At 56.2% G+C, this 24,939-nt stretch overlaps 2 protein-coding genes and 1 long non-coding RNA gene across 15 annotated transcripts in view; 2 read left to right on the top strand and 1 right to left on the bottom strand.

Annotated features, from left to right (window-relative positions):
* ST3GAL3 (ST3 beta-galactoside alpha-2,3-sialyltransferase 3) overlaps positions 1-14,398 on the top strand; it is a 197,749-nt gene extending 183,351 nt beyond the window's left edge. For 9 of the 12 annotated variants that reach the window (XM_077845333.1, XM_077845331.1, XM_077845340.1 and 6 more), the window contains 4 exons: positions 8,574-8,720; positions 8,932-9,078; positions 10,029-10,157; positions 14,173-14,398. In XM_077845333.1, the coding sequence (XP_077701459.1) occupies positions 8,574-8,720; positions 8,932-9,078; positions 10,029-10,157; positions 14,173-14,262 (513 nt within the window). In that variant the 3' untranslated portion in view covers positions 14,263-14,398. The remainder of the gene's footprint in view (positions 1-8,573; positions 8,721-8,931; positions 9,079-10,028; positions 10,158-14,172) is intronic. The other 3 variants (XM_077845336.1, XM_077845343.1, XM_077845342.1) reach the window with 1 other exon arrangement.
* Positions 1-24,816, bottom strand: part of LOC144282118 (uncharacterized) — a 31,906-nt gene extending 7,090 nt beyond the window's left edge. The window contains exons 1-2 of the long non-coding RNA XR_013350466.1: positions 24,659-24,816; positions 4,528-4,717 (exon numbers count right to left, since the gene is read on the bottom strand). This is a non-coding gene — a long non-coding RNA (uncharacterized LOC144282118). The remainder of the gene's footprint in view (positions 1-4,527; positions 4,718-24,658) is intronic.
* Positions 15,702-24,437, top strand: ARTN (artemin). 2 transcript variants are annotated; one of them, XM_077845344.1, is made up of 5 exons: positions 15,702-17,872; positions 18,072-18,223; positions 19,578-19,639; positions 19,927-20,065; positions 20,138-24,437. In XM_077845344.1, the coding sequence occupies exons 3-5, from the start codon at positions 19,580-19,582 to the stop codon at positions 20,587-20,589; spliced, it is 651 nt and encodes a 216-aa protein (XP_077701470.1). In that variant the 5' UTR covers positions 15,702-17,872; positions 18,072-18,223; positions 19,578-19,579; the 3' UTR covers positions 20,590-24,437. The 2 variants fall into 2 exon arrangements, 1 of the variants encoding a protein (XP_077701470.1); XR_013350463.1 differs by lacking the exons at positions 19,927-20,065; positions 20,138-24,437 and having other exon boundaries at positions 17,432-17,872; positions 19,393-19,901.
* Positions 24,817-24,939: the final 123 nt, after the last annotated feature.

The raw sequence follows: 24,939 nt of genomic DNA, 5'->3' as shown, positions 1-24,939 counted from the left end.
CCAAGGAGGGCTGTTTGCAGAGGCTGGGAGCAAAAGGTGGATGTGCGGGCTGGGGAGTCCACTCACATGTGCACAATACTTCTCATGGTGTGGGGTGGGAGCTGGAGGGGGGAGGGAAGGGAGGCAGGCTGGGGCTGGCTCTCCTGACACCACCCCAGCCTGGCACAGATCTGCAGGAGTCCGGGTTCTAAATTCAAACCTGGGTTTCCAGGTGGTTTTTCAAGGGAGAATAGAATATATCTTATTGAACAGCTTGAGGTCTTGATCTGTAACTTTCAAATATTTAGGATCTAAAATTCAGAAGTGTGGTATGTGGGCTTCCGTTTGTAATTTTGTCTCTGGCTCACAAGCATTGGGGGTGGCTTGTGTGGATGTAGGGGCGAGGGTTGCAGGTGAGGCTGGGTAGACAGGGGACAGACGGTAAAGGGTCTGGTAAGGGTCCCTAGTAAAGGGTCACATCAAGGAGCTTGGACTTCATCCTGTGGTAGAAATCATAGCAAAGGCCAGCGAGCTGACTTGTTGCCAAACATTCCATGCAGGACTTACATGTCATAGCACAAAACCACTATGCAGGAGGAACTATTCTTATTTTCCTTATTTTTTTAAAGGGATAAGTTCACTTTTATTTATTTACTTATTTTAAAGATTTTATTTATTCATTTGAGAGAGAGAGCACAAGCAGGAGGAGGAGCAGAGGGAGCTGGATCTCAGGACCTCAGGATCATGACCTGAGCCAAAGGCAGATAGATGCTTAACCAACTGAGCCACCCATTTTCCTTATTTTGTAGATGAGGATAAGGTGACATACAAGGGGCAAATAACGTGGTTGGGACACAGAGTTGGTAGTTAGGGTGTCAGGGCTCAAAGACAGACCTATGGAATCATGGAGGCAACCCAGGCCGCCAGCCAGGGTAGGCGGGCAGAGAGCTTGAAGGTGGGAGGCATATGGTTGTGTGATGGATCTGCCCAGAAGCCAAAGGGCTGGTAGTTACTTAGTTCCTGGGGGTGAGGGAGAGGGGAAGGGTCAAGGGAGATGGAGGACTCACGCCTGGGCTGTTGGGGAAGAATGATGGTGGTGGATCCTTCCGGAAAATAGATTGGATAAGAAAACAATCCTCCTGGGCCTTGGTTTCTTTAGCAGGAGACCGGACCAGATGCTGTTCAATGTCTCTTTTTGTGTGATTGAAATCTGTGCTTTGAGGGTTGTTGGTTGTCCGAGATATTAAAGAATATATTTATATATAACAGGCACTCAGGTATTTGGTTGATCCAGGGTACTCATTAGCTCTGAAATATTTGCAACTATAAATAGCCTTCTTTTTGAGCTCTTTTTTTTTTTTTTTTTTTTGTAAGAAAGGGAGGGGGAAGGGCAGAGGGAATGAGAGAGAGAGAGAGAATCTTAGGCAGATCCCACAAGCCTAGTTTGGAGCCCAATGCAGGGCTCGATCTCACGACCCTGAGTTCATGACCTGATCCAAAATCAAGAGCTGGACACTGGGGCGCCTTGGGTGGTTCAGTCAGTTGAGAATCTGCCTTCAGCCCAGGTCATGATCCCAGGGTCCTGGGATGGAGCCCCGCATTGGGCACTCTGCTATGCAGGGAGCCTGCTTCTCCCTCTCCCTCTGCCTGCCACTCCCCCTGCTTGTGCCCACTCTGTCAAATAAATAAATTAAAAAAAAAAAAAAGTGGTGAACACTTAACGGCGGACTGAGCCTCCCAGGTGCCCCTTGAGCTCTTCATTTTGCTTATATGGTTCTGTTAGTGTGTCACTGTGCCCTTCCATTTTATGTGCCATGCACATGAATGTTTTTGGATATGTCTCCTTTGTATATATCTTAAATAAGTATAGCAGATATTTTAAACCTCTCTCTGGCTCTTTCTCGCATTATAATAACCCTAACCCTACCATATATTGAGGTATTTTGATACAACCCTGTCTTTTCCACTGCATTTCAGATTCCCTTTTTTTTTTTTTTTTTTGCATTTCAGATTCCTGTTGGCTTAGGAAAACAAAAACAAAAACCAGACCTACACTCTTAATTACCCTGCCAAGCTGTCTCAGTCGGCTGTGGAAAGCCACTGAACATTTTAGTCCTGAGAGTGTGCAGATCTGATTTGCACAGGAAAGTGAAGGAATTGGAAGGGGAGTTGGGAGGCCTGGTGGCTGTTGGGGTGACCCCCAGGAAGAGGTGGTGGCCTGTCCCAAGGCTGCAGCAGCAGGGAGCAGGAGGGAGCTCGCCTGCCCTGCTCTGGGCCGCAGAAAGCCAGCCCACAGTGAGCCCCTCTACTCCCAGACCTCTCACCTCCTCTGTGAGGGGAGGAGACCCTGCAAAGGCAAACAGCAGGGGCTCGGCTGGGGAGGCGCTTTCTTCCCAGAAGCTTTCCCCACTGCTCTTGGCTGTTCTGAAGAGCAGGGCACACTGATGAGCTGGGTCCAGACTTGACTGAGGCAGGGACATTCCTGGAGGGGGAGGGACTAGACAAGGAATGCAGCCCACAGCTGGCCTTGGGGAGAGGTTTGACCATTCTGGGGCCAGTGTCATGGGCTGGCTCTATGGGCCTCTGGGTTGTGTCCTGTGGGGCAAGGAAATGAGCCGTGAGAGGCCCCAGGGCCAAATTTGGGTAGGCCCTCTGGGACAGGGCTGTGTTCTGGTGGCGGGCTTGGCAGTGTCACCCAGCCGGGGACGGCTCCAGCACCCACTGCCCTCCTGCAAGGAACCACAGGGCAAAGCATCCCCCCATCCATTTGAACGCCTGTGTCTGTGCGCTGCCTGTGTGGCATCCAGCACTGCTGACCACACCCTCTACTTCACTCTCCACTTCTGTGACCCTGGTTCACAGTCCTAGGAGATCAGACTTAGGGGGCCCGTGCTGTGTGCTGACGGGCCGGGCCTCTGGGATAGCCCTCCCAGCCCTCTGCCAGTGGGTCCTGTCATCCCCATTACGCATGAGGAAGTTGAGGCTTAAAGAGATTACTCCTCTGCCCCAGGTCACACACGTGTAGAATCAGGACGTGAACCTCAGTTTTGTGGACTCCAGGGCTCTGCTCCTCTACCGCATTCCCCATCTCTCCCCTGGTTCCTGCCAGTCCCCCCACCTCCACCCCGGGCACCGCTGCTTCCACCTGCCCCATCAGTAGAGCTGGTTACAGGGTTCTCTTCCCTTCTTACCCAATACCAAGATTCTTTTTTTTTTCCCCTTTCCAAGGGTTTTTTTTTTTCCTTTTAGATTTTGTTTATTCATGAGAGACACAGAGAGAGGCAGAGACATAGGCAGAGGGAGAAGCGGGCTCCCACTGGGGAGCCCAATGTGGGACTCAATCCCAGGACCTGGGATCATGACCTGAGCCAAAGGCAGATGCTCAACCACTGAGCCGTCCTCCTTATTAAATAAGTCTTTACTTAAATTCAGTTAGTTAACATACAGTGTCTATTTAGTTTCCAGTATAGAATTTAGTGGTGCAGCGCTTCCCTATAACACCTGGTGCTCATCACAAGTGCCCTCCTTAAGCCCCATCACCTAGTTCGCCCATCCTGATAGCAGAGATTCTTTTTTTTTTTTAAGATTTTATTTGTTTATTCATGAGAGACGGGGGGGGGGGGGGGGGGGCGGGGCAGAGACACAGGCAGAGGGAGAAGCAGGCTCCATGCAGAGAGCCTGACATGGGACTCGATCCCGGATCTCCAGGATCAGGCCCTGGGCTGAAGGCGGCGCTAAACCGCTAGGCCATCGGGGCTGCCCCGATAGCAGAGATTCTTAATCAGAAGTCAGCAGAGCCCTTGGCTTCGGGGATCCTGCAACCCTCCGCAGTGGTATGCAAAATATCATGTGTAGGGTCTTCTGAGAAGAGAAGCCATAGCTTTTATTTTAGGAGCTAGGCTGGGGTTTTGTTGGTACTTGATATTTTTATGGCTGGGGAAATCCCGAAATGCCCCAAATCATATTTTGGTCTTACTCCTCCTTTCCCTGAAATTCCTGAGGAGGCTCTGCCTCAGGACAGTGACAGATGGGAAGAATAAAATAGAGCCACGGAATTGTTCAGTGTGCCAGTTCCCAGCGCTCTTGTACAGGGCTCTCTGGGACTCGAGACCCAAGCACAGGGCTCCTTTCCCCGGAGGCCGGGAGCAGAGGCTGGGCCCATGCTGCGTGGAAGCAGGGAGTTAAAAAGAGGGGTGTGTGTGTCAGGGGGGCATGTGTGGGTGTGAGAGAGAAAGACTTCTTGCCTTATCCCAGTAAATGTGACACACGCGGTACCCTCGTACCTAAGTGGCCAGATCAGCTGCTTCTCCTCCCCACTGAACCTTTGTCAGAATCTCACAGAGGGTTTGAGCTAATAAGCCAATTTCCAACAGTTTCGCATAGTGGTCACATACGGGACTTCAGACGTTGTTTCAGAGAGGACATCTCGTGTCATGGAGAGAACCAGATTCTGAGGTTGGACCAGCCAGATTCTCCCCTCGCCTCTCTGATCCCCAGGGCCCTCTGTGAAATGGGATATGGGGCACCTACCAGGTGACCCCAACTCACCTCAGAGCTGCTGGAGGGCAGAGGGGAGGTCCCATTCATCCTTAACCCCAGGCCCTAGCATTCCTAAGGCAGGAACAGTAGTGACGGTGGTCCATTGACCATCTTGGAATCATGGCACTCAAGTTTGATTATTGGCCCAGCCACTTGCATGACCTTGATTGAGCATGTTGCTTCATCTTAGAGTCTGTACCTATGAAGTGGTTGAAAGTGGAGGACATAGAAATCAAGTAATGTTTCTGAAAACTAGCCAGGAGCCTTGCACACCCTTAGCAGTGCCCCTCCGCCTTCTGCTCTTCAGGTGTGGGGGGCAGGCATGGGCAGGAACCCCAGGTGGGGAACTGTTGAGGCCTGCCAGGCTCCGCAGAAGGGATAGGGGCCTGGCACAGGCTGGCACCTGCATTCCTTTCAGTCCACACCTGGCCTTCTCAGGAGGGGCTCCTCCCGAGGTCTGCATAAGATCTCCGCCATCCCCGCCCTTCCCTTTCCTACTGGGTCCTATTGTCCCTGCCTTAGGGCCTGTGGAATTCTAAGAAAAGGAATCGGAAAAAGCAGATGACCAGTAAGCCAGGGTGGGCTGGAGAGACCAAAAATCCAATGTGGATTCCCGGGTTTCTGGTTTGGAAGATGGGGAGGATAGTAGAAGAGAGAGGACAAATAGTAAAAGAGAGAGAAGAGCATATAGATAGTAGAAGAGGGACAGAGCAGATCTGGGGAAACCAGAAACCATGTCCATGTCTAGCAACAGCAGATGGTTAACTAAGCTATGATATATCCTGGTGACACGGTTCTTAGAAAACATTTTTTAATTAAAATAAATAAATAAATACAAATTTAAAAAAATTTTTTTGGTTAAGATTTTCTTTATTTATTCATGAGAGACACACAGAGAGAGGCAGAGACATAGGCAGAGGGAGAAGCAGGCTCCATGCAGGGAGCCCGATGTGGGACTCGATCCCGGGACTCCAGGATCAGGCACTGGGCCGAAGGCAGGCGCTCAACTGCTGAGCCACCCAGGTGTTCAAGAAAACATACTTTTGATATCTAACATTCAGTTATATAGATTTGTCATTTAACCAAACCTCTGCTGTATACTTCTGGGGTATTTTCTGGTTTGAATTTCACTTTTATAAAGAACACTGGGATAAACAGCTTTTTTACAAAGGTCTTCACCATTCTGGTTACTTTTAGAAGAGAAATGTTGCAGTCGTCAGGTATAAAAACAGCCTTGATGCTGTTGATACATAACGTCAGATTGCTTTTTAGAAAGGCTCTACCAATTTTACTCCTGTAGCAGTACAGGGAACTCCACCTGGGTGTACTTCCCACCACAAGCACCAAGATCCGGTCACGGAGACACATACATACACATACACGTATTTTAGAGGATAAATAGCATCTTATTTTATTTTATTTTTTTTTTAATTTTTATTTATTTATGATAGGCACACAGTGAGAGAGAGAGAGGCAGAGACACAGGCAGAGGGAGAAGCAGGCTCCATGCACCGGGAGCCCGACGTGGGATTCGATCCTGGGTCTCCAGGATCGCGCCCTGGGCCAAAGGCAGGCGCTAAACTGCTGCGCCACCCAGGGATCCCAGCATCTTATTTTAATTTGCATCTCTGTCACTATTGAGTTTTTTTATGCTTATTAAAACCTTATTTTATGTTCTCCTATTTTTACGGTGTCTCATTAACTTTCATGAATTTTTAAAATATGTAGTTATTATTTGTGACAAAATGTTTCTCACTTTTTTGTTTCCCCTCTTAGTCTTACTTATTTTAGATATACCAAAGCCCTTAAAAATGTTTACCAAGTCAGAATCTTTTAAAAATTTATTTCTCACATTGTATTAACATGTAGAAAGTTCAGTGATAAAATATATACCTCAGGTTTCTTTTAGTTTTGCTTTTTCAGCATTTAGTTATTTTGTGGATGGTACGAGGAAAGGAGGTAAAAGGATCTTCTTTTCTAAAAAGCAAATTTTCAAATATCACTTGCTGAGAAAATCATCTTGTACCCACTGACAGTGAATCTTCCTTTAGCATAACCATATATATATATATATCTCATAACTATATATATATCTATATATATAGGTATATATATATTGCTCTGCTTCTGGGCTCTCTTGTTTCATTGATCTTCTATCAATGTCTTAATTGCAAATTCATAATATACTCTAATATCTAATTTTTAAATTTGAGCGCTGTTTTACCTGTTAAATATGTTGGGTGGGTTTTTAGAATCCTTTTGGGAAATCTCAAAAGTCCTATTGGGATTTTCTTTTTTTACTTCTTTTAAGCCTACATTAATCTGAGCAGGCTTGGTTTATAGTCAGCCTTCGCATCCAAAGCCATCGTCTGTCTCTCCTGTTGTTTTTTTTTTTTTTTTTTTTAAGATTTTGTTTGTTTATTCATGAGAGACACAGAGAGAGAGAGAGAGGCAGAGACATAGGCAGAGGGAGAAGCAGGCTCCATGCAGGGAGCCCGACGTGGGACTCGATCCTGGGTCTCCAGGATCACGCCCTGGGCCAAAGGCGGTGCTAAACTGCCGAGCCACCCTGGGATCCCCTCCTGTTGTTTTTGTTTTATTTTTTATTTTTTTTGTGTGTGTTTTTTGTTTTGTTTTGTTTTTGTTTTAAAGTCATTTTTAGGGATCCCTGGGTGGCGCAGCGGTTTGGCGCCTGCCTTTGGCCCAGGGCGCCATCCTGGAGACCTGGGATCAAATCCCATGTCGGGCTCCCGGTGCATGGGGCCTGCTTCTCCCTCTGCCTATGTCTCTGCCTCTCTCTCTCTCTCTCTCTCTCTGTGTGTGTGACTATCATAAATTAAAAAAATAAAAATAAAGTCATTTTTAAATATTTATCAATAAAGAATTGTAGGGTTTTTTTTTTTAAAAGGTCACATATCTTTAAGTCTATCAGTCAGTATTTGATATTTTTGTTAGGATTGCAATTGGGATCTGTATTATTTCTAGTGACTGTTTCCTGTTGGAGTACAGATCCCACTATGAAATTATTCTATCCATTCTAAGTTTAGTTGATTTTTCTTAGCTTTCCTGGGCAAATAACAAACGCCCTGAAATACCAGGTTGGAGTCCATGGCTTGGTAATGCCACCAGTCTGCAGGGGTGGTTAGATTTTCCCTCCAGCAGTACTCAGAACCCAGTTATAAGGGTAGAAAAAGTGGCTGATTGGGTTGAGCCCAAGTCCAGGGGTTCCTTAGCCTGGGGCCATAGCAGGGCAAGGGGTAAAGAGCTCCTGAGAGGTCCCTAGAGTGACCTGCTTCAGGGACTAGACAAGGAAGGGCTCATGTGCTGAACAGACACATAGGGGTGGGAACTGGAGGGAGGGAGAGAACTGGGAGAGGATGTTGTGGCCCTGGAATGGATGCTGGGATGGCAGGTTTCAGAGCTGATGCCTTTTCTGTATGGGCCCGAGCTCCCTGAGATCTCCACTTTGCAGTTACAGAAACTGGAGCTCTGAGAGCTTGTCCGTTGTCTAAAGTCCCCCACTGCTGATCAGTGGCTTACCGTGGTCTGTTGTGCCTTACTAGCTCACGTTCTATCCTTATTTTTCAGGTTCACTTTAGAACAGTTGACTGGAAAGCAAGGAGAGACAGCAGAAGGGACAGGAGGCGAGCCCAGCAGAGCAGATAGAGAGAGGGCAGGCTCCTCGCAGGCCCCTCCGTTAGCTGCCAACGGGAGGGGACAGCTGGGCGGCCGGGTCTTCCTGCTGACCCAAGCACCCCCTCAGACCAGAGCAGCACACCTCGAGGCCCCACACGGTGTGCCCCTGACCTTTGTGGGCAGTTCACCCCGTGTCCTCCATTGCACACTGTGGCCCTGCCACGTACTCTTGTCCCTCTGTCCTGCATCCTACATCCCCAGCCCCTCCCCACCCCACCCCAACACACACCAGCTCATCCCTCTACCACGGGCCCCCTCCTTGTTTCTTATTAGCTTGCACATACCGGGGGCCCTGCCATGCACGCAGTCCCATCACGAGCTGTGTGCCCAGCTCATGCCCCCTTATGCTACGTCCGCAGAGTGCATCAGATGGCTTCTGGAAATCCGTGGCCACACGAGTGCCCAAGGAGCCCCCTGAGATTCGCATCCTCAACCCGTACTTCATCCAGGAGGCCGCCTTCACCCTCATCGGACTGCCCTTCAACAACGGCCTCATGGGCCGCGGGGTGAGGGGACGGGGCCGCGGGGTGAGGGGACGGGGCCCTGGGGAGGGCAGGGGGAGCCGGTTTAGAGATGCCCTGGGAGGGGAAACCGGGCAGCAGGGTGAGGGGCAGGGGGCCTAGTCTTCGGGCATGGAGCTCAACTCTGAGGAGTGTGGCTAAGGCTCTCAGCCCAACTCGGTGCTCCAGCTGAATTCTGCACGTCCATCCCCTCCAGAACATCCCGACCCTTGGCAGTGTGGCAGTGACCATGGCGCTACACGGCTGTGATGAGGTGGCAGTCGCAGGCTTTGGCTACGACATGAGCACACCCAACGCGCCCCTGCACTACTATGAGACCGTGCGCATGGCAGCCATCAAAGAGGTGCCGGGCTGGGCGGGGGGGCAGTCCCTGGGAGGGGCTGGGGGAGGAGTGCACGCAGCACAAACGAACAGAAAGGGGTGAGCCAGTGGCTAGTCTGGCTGCCTGGAGCTGGCAAGAAGGCTCGCCCTGCCCTTAGCTAGGTTGGGTCACTGGAGGTCCCTCCCTGCCTTTGGGTCTGATCACCAGGTATTCTGTGCCCCCTTCCCATCCCTGGTCCCCAAACTTTGCCTCCCTGGCCTTCTCCCTGCCCTGGTCCTGCACCTGCCTCATCCTCGCTATTCCCAAATGTCATACACTAATCCTGGTTCCAGCTCAGGGCCATCTTTTCTATTGCAAGTCCTGTCTTCCCTCAGAAGACTTCCATGCCCCCTCAAACCACCCAGAGACGTTGCCTGTCAGCGCAGGGACAGTCCCTGTACCTGTTCTTCCCTCCCCTGTGAAGGGGAGCACTGAAGAGCTGAAGCTCTTTATCACCCAGAATTGCTTCCCGGGTGATCCATACATCCAGCTGCCCTCATGTTCAGCAGCGTTGAGGCTCTCTGGGCTGGCATCAGCCGCTTCTGACAGCATCTCTGCCTTCACATCCAGAGCTGTGGGAGCCCCTTTTACAACTCCCTCCACTTCCACTGTCAGCCTTCCACTGACGCCAGCCTGGGACCAGCACATCGTGGGCCGGCGCTTTGAGCAGCTTCTCTGCTCCCACATGAGGGGATGGGGTGGACAGGATGTTGAGGACGCCTCCCATCTGTGCAGATTCCTAGTTCTGTAAATATAGGGGTTCCCATCTCAGCCAGCCCTCCTTCCTGCTCATCACCCTTTCACACATGCTTCTGCAACCCAGAGCCCTGTACTCCCTGAAAGCTCCCCGACCCTCCCTGCAGGAAGGACTCACCCCGTCTGCCCTCCTCCCTCCCTGGCTGCCCCGTTAACCTGCCATGTCTCCCACTAAGGTCACCAGCGACTCAGCTCAAGGCTGCCAAATCCAGTGGACACATGGAAGCCTCATCTTTCCTGACCTCCCAGAAATGCTTTTTCTGTTGACCACTCCTTCCTCTTTGAAACTTTTCCTGCTCAGACTGGTGAGCCTGTAGTCTCTGGTGTTCCTCTTACTTCACTCGCCAGTCTCTCTCCTTCTCTTTCTCGGCGTCCTTGATTTCAGTCCACCCCCCAAAGGTCCGCGTTCGCTAGGGCTCTGTCCTGGACCACCTTCTCTTCTCACTCTCCACATCCTCCAGGAGATTGGCGTCCCCACCTGTAGCTTGAGTGACCATCTGTATGGTCTCACACTTGTTGGTTCACTCAGGACATCTCAAGTGATGGGAAGTTACTGCAGGAATTTAAGAGAGCCTTGGGAAACCAGAAGCAGCCTTCCTGTTGCCTGGAGTGGGGTTCAGGAGCAGAGCGCCCATCCCGGGTCTAGGTCAGCTCCAGAACTGTCTGATGCCATCCTCCTCGTCAGTGGTTCCAGGCCCTGCCTCCTTGTTGCCAGGAGCCCAGTGGTCTTTCCATCTGTGTCTCTTCTCCTGTATCTTCTTGCTCTTTTGCCCCTTGCCGCCACCCCCTCTGAACCACTAGCACAGCTCTTACCTGTCTCCTGGCTTCTGGTTCCTTGTATCTTTGGTCTCTTACAAACTCTTTTTGTGTAAACTTTGTGTCAGAGTTTCAGGCAGAGGGTGAGAAGCTGTAGCCAGCTCACCCAGGGCTTTCTGTGCCATGGTGAAGAGTTTGGACTTGACTCTGAAGGCCAGGAGGAGCCACGGAGGGGTTTTAGGCTGTAGATCAGCATGTAGCAGGTCACTGTGGCTGCAGCATCAAATAGAGTGGCACAAGGCAGAGGTCAAACTAGCTGGAAGGGCATCACGGCAGTCTAGGCAAGAGATGAAGACTCCTGACCAGGAACTGCTCAGTGTTGATGAGAAGACAGAGAGAAACGGAATTTTAAATCAGCAGGGCCCGGGCTTGCCTCGATATAGGAACGAGGGAGGACAGCACCTTCCCTGAAGCCCTCTGGTGGAGCCCATTCCCTTCCTTATGCCAAAGAAAGATCTCAGTTTTCAGGCCAGGCTGCCCGCCCCCCCCCCCCCCAATTATCCTCTGACACTGGCTGGCTTGAGGCTTCTGGCATCTGCTGCACCCCCTCCATGCAGGGTGCTGGGGACTTCACACCAGGAGATCAAACAGCCTGGGTTTAGAACCTGGCTCTGTACCTTTCTTTCCTTACCAGTAAAAGGGTAATGACAGCACCTACCACCTAGGTTTGGGGAAGATTAGACACAATGATGTATGAAAAAAGAAAGGCCTGGCACGTAGTAAGCACTCATAAATGTTAGCCATTATTACTAATGTTTTATCCGTGCTCATCACTGTTACCTCCCAATATCCTAGATGAGGACTCCCTGGAAATGCCTGGGTTTAGGATCCCTGCTGCATCTCTTCCTTGAGTGTCTCCAGGAAGCAACTGAACCATGCAGCACCCTGGCCCCAGCACCACTTCCCCTGCACTCGGCCCACGGGTCCATTCTCCAGACCCAGCAGAAGTGGGCGGGCTGTGGAGACAAGCAGAGCAAGGGTCACAGGCTGGGGGATGTACAAGGGATTTCAAGGGAGTTTAGAGAGGAGACAGAGCCAAAGTAGGGAAGAGTTCCAAAGGTGCAGGGTTGCAGACACCAAGGGCGTTCATGCGCTGTCCACCATGCCAGGTGCCATCCAGGAGTCCAGTAAGAGGAGTAGTGGGAAATGGCCAGTGGCTAGGAGCTAGACTGCTAGCTGAGCAGTGGGTAGAGGCTGTGCAGAGAGGTGGGCGTGGTGCATAGGACGTGCTCCCCGGGAGGGGGAAGGAGGATGAGGAGAGGGACGGAGCAGCAGCTCCCTCAAGGCCGAAGGGGGCTCACACAGGAATGTGCCACTCAGCAGGGAAACTCAGGCTGGAAATGTCCATTAGTGCGCTGCGAGCCCAGCTGCCTGTTCAGATAGGCGGCCGGCCTGGAGGGCATCGCCCAGGGAGCCCAGAGTACAAAGTGCAGGCGGTCAGGGCAGCACCGGTGGTTAATGACTGGACCAAGGATGGGGAGCCAGAGATAAAGATGGAAAAAGAGGTGTCAGAAGGACAGCTACGTCCAGAATCAGGGGTCCTGCTGAGCCCGGGGACCCAGGACTGCCTGGAGACAGTATAGACAGCATAGTGTAGCCCGCTTGTAAGCTCCTGCGCCGTCTGCACGGGAGGGGGAATGAGGAGGCATTGCCTGGCCCCCGAGAGCTACAGCCCAGGGCCGACCTTTTTGTTTACTATTTTATCATGGACACTGTCAAACCTATTCATAAATGTAGAAAATAATATAATGAACTCTCATGCACCTGTCACTCACTCCCTCAAGTATCAGCACCTGCCCGGTGTTCATCTGTTCTTCCCGTCATGCACCCCTCCCCACAGGTTATTTGGAAACAAGTCTCAGATACCATATCATTCCAGGCATAAATATTTTGGTAACTTTCTCCAAAAGATAGGAACTTCCAAAAAACCATCATGATACCATTATCACACCTAAAAAAAATTTTAAATTAATAATTCCTTAATATCATAAAAAATTCCAGTTTTGGGGTGCCTGGCTGGCCCAATCGGAAGAGCATGCAACTCTTGGTATCAGGTTCATGAGTGTGAACCTCGTGATAGGTGTAGAGATTAGTAAAAAAATAAATAAATAAGCTTTAAAAAAAAAGAAAGTCCAGTCTTCCACCAAGCTTTTAGCCATCAGTGACTCCCAGTGGGTGTTCTTGAAACTAACCCATCAGGCTGACTGCTTCTTCCTGGGGGTGACAAAGGGCAAGCAGGAAAGAGCAGTACAAGTTTACACACTTGTTCAGATGCTGGCCCTGCCAGTCCTCCAAGCCTCTGTGTTCTGACCCACAAATCTAATCTCCATCGGCACATCTTTATTGAGCACCCACTGTGTGCCAAACAGGCCCCTCCTTCAAGGAGAGACAGTGTGCTGGATGATTGACTCCTCAAGGGAGGAGGGCAGATCGCGCTGGGGGTCTGCAGCAGTTCACAGACAGCAGAAGGTCATGACAGGAGCCTCAAGGGGGGGCCAGAGGTTTCGGGGAGTTTGGAGAGACAGTGGTGTGGATGCAGCAATTGAGAGAGGAAGACCCTGTAGACCTTCCAGGCGCCATGGAGCATGGAGCGGGAGAGAAGAAACAGTCACATTGGAGAGGTGTCGGGGGGACACTGTCCTTGGGGCAGCCAGGTTCGTGGCCAGCCCGAGATACTGAAGGGGATATTCAGAGGATATAGGGAATTTTGCCTGAGTTTCAGATTGAAAAGATCTCTGGCCTCAGGTTGGAGAAAGGTGACTGGATGAGAATAGGGCCAGGACAGAGCCGTCGGTCCCGAGCAGGTCAGCAGTGCCCATGAACAAGGCGGTGAGGCTCAGTGCTGACGTAGAGCGGAGCACACGGGTGCAGACAGTCCAAGAGGCTGTCAGCTTTCCCTGAGTCAGGCCACCAGTCTTTTTTCATTCTGAGAGACTTAGCCACCAGAGCCTCCTGGTCTGAGTACGGGGGACCAGGAGAGCCCGAGCCTGGGTGCAGTGTTCACCCAGGAAAGCCCCAGAAGGCGGCACGTTCCCTGTGATTTCCAAATTAGCAGAAAGGTGAGCCTCTTGTCCTCAGGCCCCCTGGCTCCTCTGATCTGAGAGGCAGGATTTCATCAGCCTGGAGATTGCATTGCATCAGGCCTGAGGATGACTCAGCCACCCCACACGGTTCTCCTTCCGGCAGGGCCCACCCCCCAGGCCTGGGCCACATCTCCCTGACTCACATTGCCTATCCTCAAGGTGCCTAGGACCCAGGTGCCCTGGACGTACTGCGACGAGGCCAAGTCTGTGGGAACAAGGCCAGAAGGTCTTTATCTCCTAAGACTCAGAAGGAAAGAGGCGTAGTTCTCCTAGAGGGGGTGGAAAGAGGTTCTGGGAAGGGAGGAGGAGGAGCCCTGGGACTCGGAGAGCAGATTTCCCACAGTCACAGGGCGCTGGGAGAGTGGTGGTCAGAAGAGAGTGCCAAGCTCCACTTATCACTTCCCCATGCCTTTCCTTTCAGTCCTGGACACACAATATCCAGCGAGAGAAAGAGTTTCTGCGCAAGCTGGTGAAGGCGCGCGTCATCACCGACCTAACCAGCGGCATCTGAGGTGGGCCCAGCACATGGCCACGGAGGTCCTGGCACCGCCAAGAGGAAGCCGCAGCCACTGCCACCTGTCCACTTCATTGGCCTCGGTCTGGCTCTGCCTGAAAGGCGCAGGAGTCTTCAGACCCAGAGAAGGACAGTGCCAAGGGGCCCCAGGGCTGGCGAGGCCTTGGCAGGGCAGCCAGAGCTGTGTCCGCCCAGAGGCCAGCCTCAGAGACCAGCACTTAGGCTCATTCTCAGCCTGGGTCCTTGAAGCCAGAGGGCCAGGAGGCCACCGGCCGTGCCCAGCAGGCCCAGCATGCAGGAAGTGGACATCAGGCCGCAGGGCTGCTGCTGGAATCATTTCTCCAATCAGTGTTTGGTGTATTATCATTTTGTGAATTTGGGTAGGGGGGAGGGTAGGGATAATTTATTTTTAAATAAGGTTGGAGATGTCAAGTTTGGTCCACTTGCCGTTCAGAAAGAGGCCCGGTAGGTGGCCCACTGGGTAGTGGTACCAGCGGGCTCCCTGTAGAGTGGGGGTGCCGTGACTCGCCTGTGCCCCGCTCAGGGCTACAGGGAGGTGGGCAGGGCCTCCCGCCAGCGCCCTCCAGCTCATGATACTGGCCTTTCTTGAGGAGAAGATGGGGTATTCCCATTCACCAGCCCCTAACTACTGCACAGGGAAACCCTGGAGCCATCACTTAAGCCAACAAGACAGACCCTGGGTTAAGCAGAGAGGACTTCAAAGCTCGGGAGGTGAGGCCCGGCCTAGGCGGTGGGAACGCCCCCCCTCCCCAGCAGCCGCTGATCCATAGGACAGTGCCCCAGCCTGAACTGACCAACTTGGCAGCTGTTCTGGATTTCAGCAATGAGACCGTCAGGTCCTTGGGCTCTGCCTTTAGCCTGGACCAGAGGGAAGCGAGGCTCAAGGACCTCACGCAGGCTGTGGCAGCCATCCTGGAAGCAATAAAGCTCTTCCCTGAATCTGGCCTCTTGCTTTCTCTGACTTTCCTGGAAGAAGCAGGAGCCTGGGGCCTCAGCTACTACCTTAAACCCAAGGGCCATCTCTCTAGCCCACAGACTCCCGGGTCCCTGTCTCTTCTGTCAACTGCAGGACCTGGGTAGCTTGGGGGCCACCTGGGGGCCTTCAGAAGCCTCTCCCATCCCACACGGGCCGCACCCTCTTTGCCTTAAGAGGCAGACCAGAAGTATGAGGGCAGGGGTAGTCATAGGGTAGTCTGTCCTACCCTAAAGGAGCCACACTGCGGGGGCTGAAGTCCACAGCCTTAGGACAGCGCCCCCAGGGTCCCTAGAGCCCCAGCTCGGCATGCAGAGATTCCTGCAAGCACAGGAAAGCTATATGCTGAGCCCCCCCCTCCTCCCCCGACACAGGCTCACAGGCCAAACTTGCTCCTGGCCAGGCCGAACTCTGGAGAATGTGCCCCACCCCCACTCCCAGAGCACAAAGGCATACCCTCTCCCTCTTCCCTCAGCTCCCCTTAACCTACACAGGACAGGAAGGTACAGCCCAGCTCTAGGCACCGTCAGGTGAGCCCGAGAAAGGACATCCTGGACCCCATCCCTGGAGAGCCCTAGAATCTGATCTCTACCCTCCCGGTATGCCCGGGGCCTGAGATTGGGGCCAACACCCACGTGCACCTGAGGCCAGCGAGTGAGCTTCCTGCCAGAGCTGCCACTGGGGCAGAGTGAGGCGGCCGCCCCAATCCTAGAGTCCTTGCCATCCCAAGGACCACCAGCCTCCCAGTGCCCCTGCACTGCTGTGCTTTGTCCTCAGGCAGAAGTGTCCGCTGAAGTTTGGAAAGAAAGCAAGGCCCTGAGGGACGGGCACACCCAGGGCTCTCTTGGGATGTTGCTGGAAACAGGGCACGACTCCAACTCCCAACGCACATCCTATTCTACGGGAATGGCGTCCCCTGGAGTCACGGGGCGCAGGCTGCATGCCTGCAGGAGGCAGCGGGGCTTCGCAAGCCCCAGGTTGCAGGAGGCAGCAAAGTGAGGAGGTACTCACTGCTTGGTCCCCTGTCCCACAGGGGGCCTGTCAAGCCTGCGGACAGCCCCCCTTGCCACCCCCCGGCCCCACATTGCTCTGAGACCTGGCTTGTACTGCATGGAAGCTGCTCTCACGAAGCTGTGGTTCCAGCCGCCGCCATCCACCAGGATAAACCGGTGCAGGCTGGAAAGACTGCACATGCCTACCCCAAGATTCTGATTCAGGTCTGGGGTGGGGCCCAGATGTGGGTGGTTTTTAAAGGTCCACGGGTGATTCCGATGCATTGGCAAGGTAAAGCTGGTCCACACACGTCCCCTGAGCACTTTGGGCCCCACCCACGGCTTCCAGTTGTCGGTCGGTCGACAGTTCCCAAATTGCCATCTTCAGCCCAGCTCTCCACTTTGCTCGGGGCCACAGCTTCAGACACTTCATGGATATTGCCCCGGGGGTGATCCGCAGGTCCCTCCAACTCCACCCGTCCAACCCTGAGCTCCCGTCTCCAGCTTGTCCTCCTGGAGGGAGCCCCAGCTGCCAGCGGGCACCCCCTCCACCTGGTCACTTCACCCCATCTAATCAGGCACCGAGTTTTCCAGCAGGTGTGGTCTGAAGAGCCTTGCAGCCCCCTGCTCACCCCGCATCTCTAACTCAGACTCCCCTCTCCCCGCAGCCTGCTTCGGTCTCCCCAGACCATCCAGCCGACCGCAGCCAGTCACTGCAATGCGTGTCCGGTCACAACATTTTGCCTGACACCCCTCGGTGGTCCCCAGGGCCACTGATATAAAGTCCAGACCCCCTAGCATGATGCGCGGCACCTGGCCTTTCCTTACTTCTATCCGTGTTACTCACGCCACCTCCACCCCACCTGCCAAATTGCCGTCATTAGGCACCTGAAATACTAGCCTCCAGCTCCTACCTAGGAGTCTCTCCTCTGTGACCCTCCCTTCGGCCGCCGGCCCGGCGAGGCTGGAGCACGGGGTTTGCCGGGGTGTGTCCCCAAGCCCCAGGCGCGGCTGGAGCAGGGTCGGGCTCCCGGAGGCCAGCGCAGCACCCCGGCGCCCGGACACCTGCGGAGAAGAGCTAGCGGTGGGCCAGACCCTGCGGGTGCGGGACCCCGGACACCACGCCGATCTCGGCGCCCCCATCCCCCGGCCGAGGCAGGGACCTGCCCGTCCCCTCCCCGCCCACCCTCAGCCCAGCCTCCCAGCTCCCTACTTCGCGTGTCTACAAACTCTGAACGCCCAGTTCCCGTGTCTCTCCGCCGCGCCGGCTTCACCCTGCGTCCCAGGGTCCCTTCCCCGCGTTCCTCCCCCCACCTCCCTGCCCCGCTCGGGGCACCTAGCATAGCCCGGGGATTGGGGGTGGGGTGGGGGGGGGACCGGATCCCAGCAGGTGGAGCGGCCAGGTGAGCCCTGAAAGGTGGGGTTGGGCGGGGGCGCTGCGGGCCCCACCCCGGGATCCGGTGACGCCGGGGCTGGAATTTGACACCGGATGGCGGCGGGCAGGAGGCTGCCGAGGGATGGAGTTGGGCCCGGCCCCCAGACACGGCCCACGGGCTCCGCCAGCAGCAGGTCCCTCGGGCGCCAGCCCTACTGTGTCCCGGACCCAGAGCCCTGCACTGCGGTAAGCCAACCTGTTGGCCCACCCCGTCCCAGCCGCGGGGCGGGGGGCGCGGGCCAGATAGCCCCCCTCCGCTCCCCCTCGCATCCTCCCTCTCCTGGGCCGGAGGCACGGCTCTCCGCCCCTCCCAGCCCTCAGTCCCCCTGTCGCTGGCCGGACTGTGCTCGCCTGCTGTAATGTGAGGCTCCCGCGGCCGCTACAGGGCGCACACCGGCTGCCAAGGCCACGCTCTTGGCTAAGAGACGCGCTCCCAGGTGCACAGCCCTGGGCATGAGCCTGTTCAGCTGCGGAAGAAAGGCCAGCACTGGTCCCAGGAAAGGTGCCTAGAAGAACACGGAGGAGGACCCTCCCGCGGTGAGTATCCGGCTGGCTGGCAGGCGGGAGGACTGGAGGACCTAGTGGCCCCAGGCTCCCAGGAGGGAGACTGGGCCTGCCCTGCCCTCCAGAGACCTGCTCCTGAGCTCCCCCTAGCGCAGGGGGCCACTGAGGCTGCCCGGCCCCGCCCGCCCTCCAGCGAGGAGAACAGCCACTAGCCTGGCCTCTCAAGGCCTCATTCAATTAGCAAGGCACACCTGGCCCTGGAGGACCACACCTGGGAGGCCGGGCGAGGTCTGGTCCACAGGTATGCAGACGTCCTGTGTGCCGTGCCCTGGGGGGCAGGGGGGGAGTGGAGGGTGACACCTGGGACCTAAGGGCGGAGGAGCCAGGGAGGGCTCCAGGGCCCCAGAGGGAGGAATGCCAGCCAGTGTGGGTTCACCAAAGGTTGGTGGGGCTCTGCAAGGCTGGCTGGGCTCAGGAAGGATGGCTCGTGGGGGAACCTGATGAGGGGGGGGGGCGCAGACTCTCAGGTGCACAGGAAGCTGGAGGGCGGACAGACCTGGGCCAGCCCTCCAAGACCTGGCTACAGTGGAGGCCAGGCTGGCCCTCCTGGGAGTTGCTCACGGCGGAGTCTATTTGAGCCGAGTGGAAAGCCCACCCCCCACCCACCCTTTGAGTCTGCAGGCTTGGCAATGCTGCCCCCTGGTGGCCTTGGGGAGCCAGGCCCAGGCCCTCTGTGCGAGGACCCCTCAGCCCCGACGGCGGCGGGCTCCTGAGGGGCATCTGCGGTGAGACGAGAGCACCCTGGCGGCTCTGGACCCAGGCAGAGCTGGCGGGGGAGCCTGGGCCAGCAGCGCTGGGTGGGCAACACAGGCTGAGGCCGGGGCGTCGCTGATGTCAGATAGGTCAACCCCAAATCCTCCCTAGGCCCTGTCTGGGACATGGAGACGAAGCTCTCTGTAGGTGGGACCACACATGTCCAACTAGCCCCTTCTCCGGCTGCTGCTGGCAGCTCCGGCCCTGCAGCGCCGAGCAGGGAGGTCCTGGGGCAAGAGGCCTTGTGATGTCAGGCAGCCGCTGAGCTTCTCAGAGTCTTACTTGCTTGGGTGGAAAATGCGGATTATGCCGTCCACGGCCTGGAGCTGTGAGGACTGGAAGCAGGGACAGGTGCAAAGCACCAACTCATAGTTAGGTTCTCAATGCAGCTACTTCTCCTCCTGGCTTGAGTCCAGCTGTCCCCTTGGAGGCCCCTTGGACCTCGTCTGGAGACACCGAAGTGGAGCGATGACCTGCCCAAAGGATAACTCTTCTCTCAATGTTCCAAGCTGCCTCGAGAGGAGGGGCGGCGACCAGGTCAGCCGCGGCTGATGGGAGCTTCTGGTCCTGACAGAGATGGAGTCCGGATGTGGAAGCCCTTCCGTGCTGCCCCCCTGGCCGCAGCCTAGGCGGCAGGTGAGTGGCCCTCCCGGCACCGCCGCCCCAATGGAGGGAACTGGTCTGAGCGGGGAGGGAGCACAGGGCTTGGCCTGGGCAGGCCGCAGAAGGAGGGAAGTCGGCGTCCTCGGGTGTGAGCTCGCCCCTGGGCGCCCCGGGGCAGCGGGCCCGCCCTCCCCCGCCCTGCATCCTAAGGGGGCTCCCCGCACCCAGCTAGGCGCGCAGCCTCTCTCCGATCCCTTCCCGCGCTGCCCCCACCCGAGCCGGGCGGGGGGCCCTCTTCCTCCCACCCTGTCTCCGCGCAGCCCGCCCTGTGGCCCGCCCTGGCCGCCCTGGCCCTGCTCAGCAGCGTCGCCGAGGCCTCCCTGGGCCCCGCGCCCCGCAGTCCCGCCCCGCGCCTCGGCCCCGCTCCGGCCCCGGCGCCCCCCACCGGCCACCTGCCGGGTAGGTGACGGCGAGGGGCGGGGCGGGGCGGGGCGGGGGCGGGGCCCGGCGCGTGACTCCGTCTCCTTGCAGGGGGCCGCGCGGCGCGCACGTGCGGCGGAAGAGCCCGGCGGCCGCCGCCCCCGCCCCGGGCCGCGCCCCCGCCGCCCGCGCCCTCGCCCGCGCCCTCCCGCGGGGGCCGTGCGGCGCGGGCGGGGGGCCGGGGGGGCCGCGCGGGGGCGCGGGGCTGCCGCCTGCGCTCGCAGCTGGTGCCGGTGCGCGCGCTCGGCCTGGGCCACAGCTCCGACGAGCTGGTGCGCTTCCGCTTCTGCAGCGGCTCGTGCCGCCGGGCGCGCTCCGCGCACGACCTGAGCCTGGCCAGCCTGCTGGGCGCCGGGGCCCTGCGGCCGCCCCCGGGCTCGCGGCCCGCCAGCCAGCCGTGCTGCCGCCCCACGCGCTACGAGGCCGTCTCCTTCATGGACGTCAACAGCACCTGGAGGACCGTGGACCGCCTGTCGGCCACCGCCTGCGGCTGCCTGGGCTGAGGCCTCGCCCCGGGGCCGGGCGGACTGCACCCTCGGCCGCGGGGCCCCCTCTGAGCCGGCGGGTGAGTGATGCCAGCAGCCCCGAGAGGCGGAGGGCCCACGGACCCGCGCCCCCAGGGTGCCCGCCCCGCAGACACGGACACGTCGGCTCTGGAGCCCGTAGGACCCGCTGCGCACGGACTGGCACGGACCAGGCTCCACGGACCAGGCCCCGGAGCCAGCCCCCCGCCCCCCCGCCCCCCCGCCCCCAACCCTGCAGTGGCTGGGCCGCCAAGCCTCGCCCAGGCCCCACGGACCAGGCCCCGGAGCCAGCCGCCCCCCCCAACCCTGCAGTGGCCGGGCCGCCAAGCCTTGCCCAGGCCTGGGGGGGGGCGCGGACCGGAGGAGGCGGCGCGGTTGCGTTGCGCGCGGGCCTGTACCCACTGGCAGGAGCTGGACCCCTATTTATTACTCCTAAGTTATTTATTTACTTTCATGCTGTGTTGGATCTTTTCCCGGGCAGTGGGGCTGGCTGCGAGCCCCTGATGGCCGTCGAGCCTGGCCTCAGGCTGAGTCAGCAATCGGGCCTGGCCCGGATTTTCCATTGCTCACCTCCATCCTGCAGCTCTGGGACATGGGGCACGGAACACAGGCAGAGTGGGTGGCACAGGTGTGTTCTCCGGCCCAACAGGCCAGCTCTCACCCGCACGCACAGTCCCCAGTGCTCGGGACCTGGAGTTACAAGAAAACCCTACCCTTGGGACAGACCCCAGGCTTTCTGGGGGCCTCAGTGTGTAATGACACAGTGAACCACACCTTGCCCCATCCCACTGTCACTAATCTGTGTCCTACCCTCCAGGGCACCCTGACACACGCATACACTTCCTCTGCTTGTAGACAATCCAGCATGGGGGGCGCTCACTACCCACATTCCATGAAGCAGCCCAGGGTAAAAGAGCTGCAGAAAAGGCTGGGGCTGGGGAAGAAGGTGCAATGGGAGGCTGGTTTCTGGAGGAACGAAGCAGAGAGCGTCAAGGCAATAGAAAGGCAGGAAAGGACCAAGAGACCCCAAGAGGGATCTGCAATTTTGAGTGATGAACAAGGATATTTATTCATTCAACAAACAGTGATTAGTTACCTATATGTCAGACACTAGGGAGACCCCAGAGATACAGAAGTGAAAGGGATATGATCCCTGCCCTGAAGCTTAAGTCAGGAGAGACAAATTCAATTTGACAAACCGTATGAAAAAGGACAAGAAGCTAAGAGGTATACACATTCATCTGGAAGGAAGGAGGGGTTAGTGCTGACCCTGGCCTTCACAGTGTCCCCAAGTCATCTCTCAAAAGTCCATGCAACCCCTCTGAGCTTTCCTGCATGTCCTGTGAAATCCTGATTCCTGGGTCCTATGAATTTGTCCAATATGATGATGTTCTTTGGAAAGAAGATGAGGGCATGCGTTTGGAAAGGATGCCGACTCAGAGGGAACCACCAGGCATCTAGAGGGGCTGTCGCTGGCCTGAAGCTGAGGAGGGAGGTCTGGGCTGGAGACTGTGCTAGCGGCTGTGAGCACAAGGGCAATAGCTGCGGCCGAGGTGCGTGGGAGCACCATAGGAGTGAGCCGGCTGAGGCTGGGACCCCTCAGCCATCTGCCACTGCTAAGCAAAATTCCTTGCAAACTGTCTAAGCGCCTGCCTGCTTTGGCACAGGTGCCCCTGTCACCCAGGACAGGGCAAGGAGCAGGCAAAAGTGAGGGCTGTGTGCATTCTGGGTCAAGGAGAAACCAGTCTGGGCTTCCAGTCTTCTGTGCTCACTGCCCCAGTTCTAGATGCTCCCAAAACTCTGGTGCTCACACCACCTTCAAACCCTCCTTTGGTCCCTCTCTCTGCCCCCAAACTGATTCAGGATCCTCAGTCTCCTGCCCTCCCACTCCCACCCGAAGATAATGGCACCAGTGCCATACAGTTTGCAGATGCCTCATGGAGGCCTGGGCTCTGGCCCTGGTTGAGGATGGAGGGGGCATCCTGTTGAGCAGGGTCATTGGGCCCAGAGAGCCCCTACTGGAAAGACTTGAAAGCCTAGCCTAGCCCCCAAGCCCTCCAAGGAGGCCGACTGAGGCCACCTCTGACAATGCTCACAGCAAGAGAGCCAGGTCAGACCCCAAGCCAATGGTGCTGGTTCTCAACTGTCCCCAGACTGCCAGTCCTTAAGCCAGAAGGGTCCCTCCTACTGCATTCTGGGCCCCAGAGAGATTGTGCCCAACATCTCACAAAGTCCTAGATGAAACAGAACCTTTTCCAAGAACACATTCCCAAATCCCTCTTTAAAAAAAAATAAATAAAGCCACTTTCCCCCCAAAAGGAACAAGCCCCAGAGCTATAGTTCTCTGCCTACGACCTGACCAGGAGAGCACTTTCCACTCCTGAGAGTCACAGGTGGTTCTGGTAGCTCTATTTTTGATGGCAGTCTTCGTTTCACATTTGCAAAGCTACATTGCCCCTTTGAGTGGTCTTCCCAGAACCGAGGTACAGTCTCCTCCAAAGGGCCATCAAGTCACCACCTCTTGTAAGACGAAAAACTACAGGCAGCTTTGAAATGGCAGCTTTTCCAGCTTCAGGGAGCACCTAACTGCCCTCTAGATTTGGTTCATCCAGGAATCGAGGTTTGGGGTTCCATGTGCTTTCCTGAACTTGCCAACGGCTTTCCTCCTCTCTTGTCCAAGGATTGCCCTATTTCCCCTGGCTCGAGACCCCTGCGGCAGAGTGTCGGTGCGCTGGCCGACTCCCTGCGGTCTCCTCCAGAAAAGGAGAGGCTGGGTAGAAAACTGAGGGATCAGAGAAAAGATGTTGGAGAGTCTGTGCCACATGAGATCCCCTTTATTGTTCACAGCAGTGGTTCTTAACCTGTTTTGGGGCTGTAGAGTCCTTAGAGAATCTGATAACAGCCAGGGATTCTCTCCCTGCGCCCCCCCCCCCATGATGAAAAGACCATTCCTGCAATTTATCCTACGTCCTACAGATAGGTATTTGTTGAACTAGATTCCCACAGGATTTTGCTTCCACACTTAATCAAGCTCCCCACCTCACCAGCGTCTCTATTCTTCAAGCTCAGACTAGGTTTCTCCTCCTCAGGGGAGCCTACACTCATCGTCTTTGGCCTTAGCAGCTATTGCCAATGTCAGCTTCTTCCACCTGAATCCAGGTACAGAGGTCCTCCTTTCCCTTTTATTATTTTTTTCCCCTGCTGGGATAGCTGGCAAAAGTTAATAAAAGGACAGGGAGGACAGGGCACCTGGCGGCTCAGTCAGGAGCGAACATGTGGCTCTTGGACTCAGGGTTGTGAGTTTGAGCCCCACGTGAGATTACTTAAATAAATAAACTTTAGGGGCCCCTGAGTGGCTCAGCGGTTGAGCGCCTGTCTTTGTTTGGCTCAGGTAGTGATCCTGGGGTCCTGGGATCGAGTCCCGCATCGGGCTCTCTGCAGGGAGTCTGCTTCTCCCTCTGCCTATCTCTGCCTCTCCGTGTCTCTCATGAGTAAATAAATACAATCTTTTAAAAATAATAAACAAACAAACCTTAAAAATAAGAGCTAATAAAAGGACAAGTGGAAGTTTAAGGGGTAGGGGCTGCTGGGGTCTGCTGGAGCCAGATCTGTGGCTGGTCTCTGCTACACTAGCTGTGTCTCTGGACAAGGCAAGCTGAACGAACCTTCCCCAACCTCGGTTTCCTCCTCTGAAAACGGGGACTAAAAATCCCACCCGAGTTGTCCAGAGAATCGGACCTAAGGTGTGCAAAGCACTGTTCCTAGCACTTAAATGTGAGCTCTTCTTACTCTGATCACTCATAAAAGACAAGTTGCTTCCCAGCGCCTCCCCAAGTCTCCGAGTACTGTCCATGGTAAGGGGTTTGCCGGTGGCTCCCCGGGCAGTCCCGAGAGCCGTCCCTTCCGGTTCCAGCGGCGCGCCGAGCCCCCCCGCTTCTCTGGGCGGGGCGCTGCCTCCTCCCCAGAACCCTCCTTCCTGCGCCCCAGGTGGCGGCGGCCGCGCGGCACCGCAGTGACCTGTTTCTCTCCGCCAGCCCCCAACACGCACCTTCATCCACTGGCCCGGCTTCGCAGCTCCGTCCACCAGCCCCTCCGGTCACGCCCTCCTCGGGAGCTGCTCAGCGGCGCCGCCCGCGGGTCCGACCCCGCGGCCGGCAGCAGGTCCGCGCAGGCGGGGCTCCCCGCGGGTCCCCAGCCCACGTGCTCCCGACCTCTGCCGCAAGGCGCCGCCCTCCCGCTGGGCGCAGCGCGGACTACATTTCCCAGAGCACTCAGCGGCGGGGCCTTGGCCCCGCGGGGGCCTCGAGCGGCGCGCCGGTCCGCCGCCTG

This window comes from Canis aureus, chromosome 13, assembly GCF_053574225.1.
Source record: "Canis aureus isolate CA01 chromosome 13, VMU_Caureus_v.1.0, whole genome shotgun sequence".
NCBI lineage: Eukaryota > Metazoa > Chordata > Mammalia > Carnivora > Canidae > Canis > Canis aureus.
Note: the sequence above shows the minus strand (reverse complement) of the source record. Positions and strands in the feature narration are given on the sequence as shown.

Excerpts from the sequence above, each read along its gene's own strand:
- ARTN (XM_077845344.1), top strand. The coding sequence starts at position 19,580 with ATGGAGTCCGGATGTGGAAGCCCTTCCGTGCTGCCCCCCTGGCCGCAG. Across the intron at positions 19,640-19,926 it reads GGCCGCAGCCTAGGCGGCAG|CCCGCCCTGTGGCCCGCCCT; the intron begins GTGAGTGGCCCT and ends GTCTCCGCGCAG. Across the intron at positions 20,066-20,137 it reads CCCCACCGGCCACCTGCCGG|GGGGCCGCGCGGCGCGCACG; the intron begins GTAGGTGACGGC and ends GTCTCCTTGCAG.